This window comes from Palaemon carinicauda, chromosome 5, assembly GCF_036898095.1.
Source record: "Palaemon carinicauda isolate YSFRI2023 chromosome 5, ASM3689809v2, whole genome shotgun sequence".
NCBI classification, from domain to species: domain Eukaryota; kingdom Metazoa; phylum Arthropoda; class Malacostraca; order Decapoda; family Palaemonidae; genus Palaemon; species Palaemon carinicauda.
The window spans coordinates 116,305,639-116,316,917 of record NC_090729.1 but is presented as its reverse complement, the minus strand read 5'-3'; the positions used below and the strand labels follow the sequence as shown (position 1 = coordinate 116,316,917).

General features: G+C 33.0%; 1 protein-coding gene across 1 annotated transcript in view; it reads right to left on the bottom strand.

Moving 5' to 3' along the window:
* Positions 1-2,323: 2,323 nt before the first annotated feature.
* LOC137641097 (phospholipid scramblase-like) overlaps positions 2,324-11,279 on the bottom strand; it is a 10,961-nt gene continuing 2,005 nt past the window's right edge. Inside the window, exon 2 of the mRNA XM_068373542.1 lies at positions 2,324-2,875. Coding sequence (XP_068229643.1) covers positions 2,324-2,875 — 552 coding nt within the window. The remainder of the gene's footprint in view (positions 2,876-11,279) is intronic.

Sequence of the window (11,279 nt, the reverse complement as noted above, 5' to 3'; positions counted from 1 at the left end):
GACATGGGCACTTTACCCCAATGGTTTTGAATGGGTACACATTAGACATTGGGCGTTTTACCGCAATGATTTTGAAGAGTAGACAATAGACATTGGACGTTTTACCGCAATGGCTTTGAACGGCAGACACTTGACATTGGACGCCTTGCCGCAAACGTTTTGAACGGCCGACAATAGACATAGGGCACTTTACCTCAATGGTTTTGCACGCAAAAACATTAGACATTGGGTGCTTTACTGCAATGGTTTTGAATGAGCAGACATTAGATGCTCTATCTCAAAAAATTTTAACATGCAGACATAAGACATTAGACGCTTTACGCAGTGGTTGCCATTATAACGAGAACTACCGAATAATCATTTAAAAATGTTAACTTCCCCACCCCCCAAAAAACAACATGTCTAACCAATGCAGTTTCCGACACCATTGTGCGCAAGTTCACATACGATTTTAAGTCAATTAAATTCCCGGTAGTGATACGATTACGCAGATCCCCTTCCAGTTTACAAGTTCTCTGGAATCCAGGGGAGAATGCTGGAATGAATGCGTCGATAACAAGTACGAGAATTTTCCATAAATTGGTATAAAAAAAACTTTGCCATACAACACAATAAAGATTGCAAGACGAACAGGTTGATATATATGGTATGTTTTCTTTTAAATCATTAGATTTATTCTTAGTTTATATATTTATTCTAAATTTTAGACACTGGTGAGAGGGGGTATCCTGACACACTCGGAAACTACAATCTCCCACAAATCTTTGAAACTTCCGTGTTGTAGTTAGGAAAAGGGGAAGTGGTGGGAAGGGTTGAATCTGTGTCTATGTGCATATATATCTTAATATTTAGCTGCCTGTTTTGTCGGGTCACGTAAACTAGTATGTACATATATATATATATATATATATATATATATATATATATATATATATATATATATATGTATATATATATGTATATATATATATACAGTATATATATATATATATATATATATATATATATATACTGTATATTCACTTATATATATAATATATATATATATATATATATGCATATATAAATAGAGAGAGAGAGAGAGAGAGAGAGAGAGAGAGAGAGAGAGAGATAATCCAGACATTTACTCATTATTATATAGGGAAGGATAATGAATTGGCAAGCCCCTCGACTAAGGGGAAGTTAAGTATATATATTGTATGCAAATGAACGGAAGGTTGACGCACATTGGGTAAACTTATGACGGGTATGTTTGAAGCATGAGGATTCGAACCGAGGATTCTACGTTGTTAAAAACTTTGCCTTAAAAATCAGTAAAAATCCTGGAATAAATGTTGCCAGGCATTTACCGTTTTGAAACCGGATATAATGACGTTAGGAAGTGATATTACGGTCACCAACCCGTAAAAGATGATAATGAAATAAGGTTAAAATTACGGTCGCCTGTATTTCACTGAAATATAGCTGAGAACAGTAGATTTTTACGGAGAATTTCCGATTCAAATTAGATGTTTATTTAACAGTGTACGTATGGTCAAGTAAATAGAATGAAAGATATGTTGATGTAGAATATATAATTTGGATCGTTGAAAGGGTTAATCTTAGAATTCCAGTTGCATAGTTCCTCAGTGGTCCAAATTTACTACCCGTTCACGAAGTGAGGAGGAGGTTATGTTTTCGGCCCGGTTTGTGTAATCGTGTTTGTTTGTGAACAGCCTCCTAGCCACAATTTTAATCGAAGAGTTATGAAACATATAGGGATTAACTGATATGTAATAAGGTGGAAATTCTTACATTTTGGAAGGTCAAGGTCAAAGGTCACGGTAACGGTCATGCCAAATGTCCAATTCACGTAATCAGCCATAAGTTGGGATATCGTTATCACAGAGACTTAAAACTTGGTGCATATTTGAGTGTATGAAAATCCACGCCAATTAATACGTTTCTGCCAAAGGTAAAGGTCGAGTAAAAGGTTGAGAAATAAGCTGCCGCGGCGGAGGTCTGCACTCTACTGAGTGCCCCTCTAGTAAAAACATAGAATTTTCTGTATTCAGTCTTTCTTCCTATACCGTCAATTTAATGGAGAACACCCATAAATACAAACTTACAGTGACCTGCACTTATTACAAGTCAAAAATAGTAAGCATCAATACGTCTAATATAAGGGACAAAAATTCGAACTCATGAAATAAAAAAAAAAAAAGTCCCGCTTTGTTATAAATGGAACCTCATGTTCAATTAACAATTGCACGAAAGAACTCTCGAAGGGATTTGAAAGGCCATAAAGCTTTTGGCGTTGGTGAGTTTGACAGTTATTTTGGATTCAGTTTTCAAGTGGAACGTTTTCATGTGGAACGTTTTCATTTGAAGCGGTTTCAGGTGGAACGTTTTCATTTGGAACGTTTTCATGTGGAAAGTATCTATGTGGAACGTTTTCATGTGGACCGTTTCCGTGTGGAACGTTTCTATGTGGAACGTTTTCATGTGAAACGTTTCCATTTGGAACGTTTCCGTGTGGAACGTTTTCATGTGGAACGTTTCCATGTGAAATTTTTTCATGTGAAACGTTTCCATGTGGAACGTTTTCATGTTGAACGTTTCCGTGTGAAACGATTTCATGTGGAACGTTTTCATGTGGGACATTCCCATGTGAAACGTTTCTATATGGAACGTTTTCGTGTGAAACGCATCCATGTGGAACATTCTCATGTGGGACATTTTCATGTGGAACGTTTTCATGTGGAACGTTTCTATGTGGAACATTTCCATGTGGAACGTTTTCATGTGAAACGTTTCCATGTGGAACGTTTTCATGTGAAACGTTTTCATGTGAAACGTTTCCATGTGGAACGTTTTCATGTGGAAGGACGGGCCTCTTCAAGTGGTTATGACAAGATGGAAGGATAAGAAATTAATCATATGATAAAGACAGGATTACGAAATGAAGTATAAAATAGAGGGAAGGACGAAGAAATGAAGCTAGGATAAAGAGAAGGATCAGAAATAAACCATTGGATAGAGATACGGATAAGAATTGAAGCATAGGATAGAGGTAAGGATGAAGAAATGAAAGAATCCTATCTGTGTTACTGTCCCAACCAAACTCCAATCTTGTGGGACTCTCCTTTTCCTAGAGGAGTTGTAGGTTGGATAATAATAATAATAATAATAATAATAATAATAATAATAATAATAATAATAATAATAATAATAATAATAATAATAATATTCTTGTAACAGAGTTGTCTCTGGAGGAGGGACCAGTGACTTCCGTAGGTCCCTCCTCCAGAGACAACTCTGTAACAATAATAACAACAACAACAACAACAATAATAATAATAATAATAATAATAATAATAATAATAATAATAATAATAATAATAATAATAATAACAGGAATGTGTTTAACAAATACTGTATTACATGCTTATGCAAGATGACAATACATAAGCATTTCAGCTGAAATGATCTGAAATATCCATTTATTAAACCTGTTTCCTGAATAAATACAGAAATACATAACACCGTAAACATCAACCACAACCAGGAAGACAACAACCTACCCTAAAATCAGGATCCTACAATTACAACCGAAAGGTAATTGTACAAAAACCAAATCCCAATTCAGTTGGTTCAATAGACAAACGACATCGAGGACTTTAGGAAGACATATGTCAATATCTAACGACATCTATCGACATATCCTCCTGGCTGCCTCTCCTAATATCTTCACTGACGAACAATCGACAGTCCTATGACAAGGGGGACAGCTGCGCATGCGCGCGCTTGCATTAGCCTTCTCAGGTGCAGTGATTGCTGCAGATATATCATCTGGGTTGGCAGAGACTAGCAATTGAAGATTAATTTCTGTTATGGTTCGGTGGTAATGGCTTAAAGCCCTCTTCGAAACTAATTATATTTCAGAATGGTCATTATTCTAAGTAGAAAAATACTGGCATCATTACAACATCATTTCAATTAGAAAAAATAGTGGCAACTACCATCATTGAAAGTGGAAAAATAATGTCACCATTACCATCGCCACCATTCCAAGTAGAAAAATACTGGCAGCATTACCAACGTCATAATTCCAAGTAAAAAAAATACTGGCATCATTACAACATCATTTCAATTAGAAAAAATAGTGGCAAAATCCATCATTGAAAGTGGAAAAATAATGGCACCATTACCATCGCCACCATTCCAAGTAGAAAAATACTGGCAGCATTACCAACGTCATAATTCCAAGTAAAAAAAATACTGGCATCATTACAACATCATTTCAATTAGAAAAAATAGTGGCAAACACCATCATTGAAAGTGGAAAAATAATGGCACCATTACCATCGCCACCATTCCAAGTAGAAAAATACTGGCAGCATTACCAACGTCATAATTCCAAGTAAAATAAATACTGGCATCATTACAACATCATTTCAATTAGAAAAAATAGTGGCAAACACCATCATTGAAAGTGGAAAAATAATGGCACCATTACCATCGCCACCATTCCAAGTAGAAAAATACTGGCAGCATTACCATCGCTACCATTCCAAGTCCAAAAATACTGGCAGCATTACAAAATCATTCCAATTAGAAAAATACTGGCACACACATTCATTCCAAGTAGAAAAGTACAGGCAGCATTATAAACGCTACCATTCCAACTAGAAAAATACTGGCAACACTACATCATTCCAAGTAGAAAAATACACAATACTTTGAAGAAACGACATTGAAAAATACTGGCAACATTACATTATCCAAAGTAGAAAAATACACAATAGTTTGAAGAAACGACATTGAAAAATACTGGTAACATTACATTATCCAAAGTAGAAAATACACCATAGTTTGAAGAAACGCCATTGAAAAATACTGGCAACATTACATTATCCAAAGTAGAAAAATACACTATAATTTGAAGAAACATTGAAAAATACTGGCAACATTACATCATTCCAAGTAGAAAAATACACAATAGTTTGAAGAAACGACATTGAAAAATACTGGTAACATTACATTGTCCAAAGTAGAAAAATACACCATAGTTTGAAGAAACGCCATTGAAAAATACTGGCAACATTACATCATTCCAAGTAGAAAAATACACAATAGTTTGAAGAAACGACATTGAAAAATACTAGTAAAAAACAAACCATCTTTTAGAAAACGGCTATAGAATTAGCTTACTTCTTGACAAGGATTTTGACCTTATAGAAAGATAAGTCTTCCTCGCAGTACCATAAGATTTGAACAAAACCCAATTTCGGGGAAAGTATATTGGATAAAATTGTCATAAGCCTCCCATGGTAAAAAAGATTTCTGCTTGCATCGTCGGGGGAGTTTTTAAGCTGTTTATTTCTATCTTCTTGAGTTATATATATATATATATATATATATATATATATATATATATATATATATATGGATATTTTTTTGTTTTTTTTTGAGGGGGTTAACTATATTGGACATAATTGTCATAAGCCGCTCATGGTAAAAAATTTCTACTAGCATCATCAGGGCAGTTTTTACGCAGTTTATTTCTTTCTTCTTGAGTGATTTTTTTTTTTTTTTTTTTTTGAGGAGTCTCTTCCTTCATTTATGATTAGTGGTTTTATAGAATAATTTTCTCCCTTTTGATTAACGATATTCCACTCCTTAAAAGATATTTTTCTTGATTAAGAATTATGTTAATTATTATTATCTTTATATCTTTATTTCTAATATCTGCACAACACAAGCCACAAGCCACAACCCTATTTCGTGAAGTAAAAACTGTAAAGTTTAGAATGTACCGTAAAAGAGGAATGAAAAATAAGATATGAACAACAAAAGAGGAATGATAAAAAAAAAATATGAATCGCTGCTTCAGGCTGGTCTCCATATAAAATAATAATAAATAAAATGTGCATCCGATTCTTCAGAAGTAATCAAAATGATTGAAAATTTTCTCATTTTCATATTGAAATATTCTTATGAAGATCTTTCCAGAACAGTAATAAACCATTAAGGTATAATATATCTCAGCTTTCACATTTGAAAAAAAAAATTTTTTTTTGATTAAAATCCTTCCAGGATATTTTCAAACTATATATAAATGTCTTTCTTTTGCATTGAACGATAAGGAAAATCTTTATATGAAAGTAAAATCTTAATCTCGAGGCATTTTTTATTTCTCTGAGAATACACGCGTATATCTCGTATAAATTAATAGTAGAATGGAAGTCTGACATATACAATTTTGTTGATAATGGCTGTTACAGACTATAGCCAATTCTTTTTAGTGAGGAAGATTCGCACCGACTCGCAGGGGTGCCCTTTTAGCTCGGAAAAAGTTTCCTATTCGCTGATTGGTTGGACAAAATAATTCTAACCAATCACCTGGCAGGAAACTTTTTCCGAGCTAAAAGGGTACCTCTGCGAGTCAGTGCAAATGCGCCTCATCAAAAAAAAATTGACTTTAGAATATATGCAAACAAAGCGCCAGGACTCCTCGCATCTGGGAGGTAGAACGCTGGTGACTGGTACAACACATGAACATACTCTACCGGGGTGTAAGCGATGTCAGGCAGGGCAGCCGACCGGGACTACGGTCTACCCTAAAGGCAAAGTAAAGTCCCTCAAAAAGAAGGCAATTGTGCTTACCCTACACAAATGGGAAACAAAAAGCACGCTATTCTTCCCTATTAGAGGCCCTGGGCTTATAGCATCTTGCTTAGCTAGTAGTAATAATAATAACAACAACAACAACAACAACAACAACAACAACAATAATATTAATAATAATAATAATAATAATAGAAGAAGAAGAAGATCAGACTTCCGCCGCCATACGTAAAAGGTGTGACATCTGCAATTGTGTAACTATATATATAAAGAGAGAGAGAGAGAGAGAGAGAGAGAGAGAGAGAGAGAGAGAGAGAATATATATATATATATATATATATATATATATATATATATATATATATATATATATGTATATATATACATACATACATATATATATATATATGTGTATATATACATACATATATATATATATATATATATAATATATATATGTATATATATACATACATATATATATATATATATAATACATATATATGTACATATATATATATATATATATATATATACTTCATAAAAATCAACGAGGGGTATGAGAGTAAAAGTCTACTTGACGGCTATAAAAATAGCACATTTCCTAACAACGTGAAAACGTAAAACCATCAAAACTTACATCATAAACACTCACCTCGAACCCAAGTCCTTTAAAAGAATAAAGATCCTGACAGAATTTTCCAGCCCTTAATGGACACACGCACAAAAATGACACAACAAAACAACGGCATTACTTCAGATGGGCAAAACTAAAAAAAAAAAAACACTTTTTTTTTCCAAAGGCAGAAGACGAACTCTCGTCTCGCAATAAATAGGTCAAGAACGAGTTTTTTCGCCTAAGACGCTCGGAATGGAGGGAGGGGTGGGGGTGGGAGGTGTGGGGAGGTAGTAATTCTGGAGGGGGGGTAGGAGGGGAAACGTAGAGAGGGGGGGAGAGGGGAAGGAGCAGTTACTTATCCCCTTGATGCATGTGACAGAGAAAATACATCCTTAAAACGTCATTCCTTAAGGCGAAAATCTTCTGCTGCTATAAGTTGGTTTTCTGAGTTTCCGTCACAACTTCGTTTACCAATGCCCCCCTCTCCCCCCCCCCTCCTTCTACAACTCTTCCCCTCCCCCGGCACAATGCGCCCCTTCTAACCCCCTTCCCCCCATCCCCCGGCCCCAACACACTTCATGATCGTAGCCTGGGTGCGATAAATGTTTTATTAAGAGTCGCTCACCAAAATCTTAACGAACCGAGACACAACAAAACACAGATAACTGGTAAAAGTAAAAAGTAGAGAAATATACTAAAAGGAAACTGAGAGACAACGAAACACAGTCAACTGATAAAAGTAAAAAGGAAAGAAATATACAAAAAACTAAACTGAGAGACAAGAAAACACAGTCAACTATTAAAGTAAAATTGAAAGAAATAAAAGAAAAGTAAAACTGGGAGACAACCAAACACAGTCAACTATTAAAAAACAAAAAGGAAAGAAATAAAAAAAAAGTAAAAGTGAGAGACAACAAAACAGTCATCTATTAAAAAACAAAAAGGAAAGAAATAAAAAAAAAGTAAAAGTGAGAGACAACAAAACAGTCATCTATTAAAAAACAAAAAGGAAAAAAAATATAAAAAAAAACTAAACTGAGAGATAACAAAACACAGTCTACTATTAAAAGTAAAAAGGAAAGAATTATACAAAAAAAATAATTAAAAAAAAAATAGAGACGTGGAAAGGAAACAGCCAAGGACTATATTTTGTGTTAATGAATGTGATAAAGTTAAACCATTAAAAAGAACGAATCAAATTCTTCTGTAAATCACACGCCACTTTATCATTGTTTTTGCTTATTACCCCGTCAACGAAGTTGGAAGGAGGTTATGTTTTACCCTATTTGTGTGTTTGTTTGTGAACAACTTCCTGACCACAATTTTAATCCTAAAGTAATGAAACTTGCAAGGATTAAATGTCATGCAAATATATGGAAATGAATAAGTTTTGGAAGGTCGAGATCAAAGGTCAAGGTCAGGGTAAAGCAAAATGTCCAAATCAAGTAATGAGCCATAAGTTTGGACATCGTTCTCACAGAGACTTCAAACTTGGATCATATTCGAGTGTATGAAAATACACGTTAAGGTCAAAGGTCAAGGTGAAGGTCGAGCAAAAGGTCAAGAAATAAGCTACCGCAGCGGAGGTCTGTGCTCTTCTAAGTGCCACTCTAGTTTCATAATAAAATGACTCCTCTTGACTGCTTTAATAAAAAAAAAAAAAAAAAAAAAAAAAAAAAAAAAAAAACACCACCTTACGAAATTTTTTTATTCCTTCCAAAAAGAAATATACACTGGGGTTGATGTATGGATATATACTTTAATGAGTCATATTATAATGTTAATTAACAAGAAAATGCAGAGCCGAACAAACTCGTATTTCTCGCTTGATACCCGAGTGGTTTAAGTCAACTGTCAGCTTTATTTCGACTCTGAGTAAATAAGTACTCCTTGACCTGGACTGAATCAATACAATATTAAGAGCTATTGAGGCCTTATAGTTTATATATATATATATATATATATATATATATATATATATATATATATATATATATATATATATATATTACAAATTGATTAAAGTATCTACGTACATAAATATACAAATAAATAAACACACACACACACACACATATATATATATATATATATATATATATATATATATATATATATATATATACACAGTATATATATATACATACTGTACATTTATCCATATACATATACACACGTACACGTACACATACATAGAAAAAGAAGGCTTTCAATCATCTCCATACTTATTCAAGCTATATAATTATACTTACCAAAACCGAATTTCTAACTGTACTGATTTTGTAAAGAAAAAAAGGGTGGAACCAGTAAATACCAAAATTAAAATAACAGAAAAATAAATAAAATATTTTAGCGGAAAAAAAAAAAATAGGAAAACCGAAATAAAATTCTTTCCGAGTTTTCAGGTAAATCAGGCCTCAGTGAATTCAATAAACACCTAAAGAAAAAGAAAAACAAATAATGATAATAAAAAAGGTATCTTAGTCCACAAAAACATTGGAGAAACGAAATAAATTTTTTCCGAACCTTCAGGTAAATCGGGCCTGGAAAAAAAAAAAAAACTTAACGGACAAAAACATACGGGAAACGAAATGAAATTCAGGTAAATCAGGTCGTGTAGGCCTACTAGGCCTATATTTGACTTCGATTTCGTGAGCGTCTTCTTACCCGGTAATCTGAATAGGCCTGAGTTGGAGAAAAAGATCTAGAATTTCTTCTTCTACACAGATGAACAGAAAGAAAATTCTTATGTATTCAAATACATGTTAAGTAACACCATTGTTTCTTCATACAATATTCCTCTGTCTTGTCTCTCTTCCTCTTGTTATTTTGAAGTGTTTATAGGTTATATATAAAAGATTTATTTTAATATTATTGTTCTTAAACTTCTCTTCTAGTTTTTCCTTATTTCCATTCCACACTGGGATATTTTCCCAGTTGGAGCCCTTGGGCTTATAGCACTCTGCTTTCCCAACTAGGATTGTAGCTTAGCTAAAAAAAAAAAAAAAATAATAATAATAATAATAATAATAATAATAATCACAAAAACAACAACAACAACAACAACAACAACAATAATAATAATAATGATAATAATAATATTAATAATAATAATAATAATAATTATAATAATAATACTCTTGCTTCATGGTACACTTCGGCACACTATTCTATGTTAATTCTCTTTTTTTTTATGATTTTTTTATAATTTATACACGATAGTTTTATTACTTTTCTTGTAGTTTATTTATTTATCTCCTTTCCTCACTGGGCCATTTTTCCCTGTTGGAGCCCTTGGGCTAATAGCACCCTGCTTTCCCAACTAGAATTGTAGCTTAGCTAATAATAATAATAATAATAATAATAATAATAATAATAACAGCAAAAAACTAAATCCATCAAATGAGTTCATGTGAAAGCAAAGGTCAACTAAGGAATTGTCAAAACGGTTCGACCTTGAGAGATTTGATTGCAAAATCTAATTGATTTCCAATGCTTGCACAATACACAGTATGACTTCAAAAGCTTCCTCAAATAATAAAAAATGCTTTGAAAATAATTGTGTTGACAAAATAATGTGTTTATTGGAAACAGTAACTTTCATATAAGCAAACAACTAAAGAGAGTGAGGTCGATAAAGGGGGTGGGGTAGTTTGTGATACAATTCCTTAAAAAACTATTGTATTACAGAGAGAGGTGTTCATAGAGGGGTAGTTTGTAATACAAATCCTTAAAAAACTATTGTTTTAAAGAGAGAGATGTTCATAGAGGGGTAGTTTGTAATACAAATCCTTAAAAAACTATTGTTTTAAAGAGAGAGATGTTCATAGAGGGGTAGTTTGTAATACAAATCCTTAAAACACTATTGTTTTATAGAGAGAGATGTTCATAGAGGGGTAGTTTGTGATACAATTCCTTAAAAAACTATTGTATTACAGAGAGAGGTGTTCATAGAGGGGTAGTTTGTAATACAAATCCTTAAAAAACTATTATTTTATAGAGAGATGTTCATAGAGGGGTAGTTTGTAATACAAATCCTTAAAAAACTATT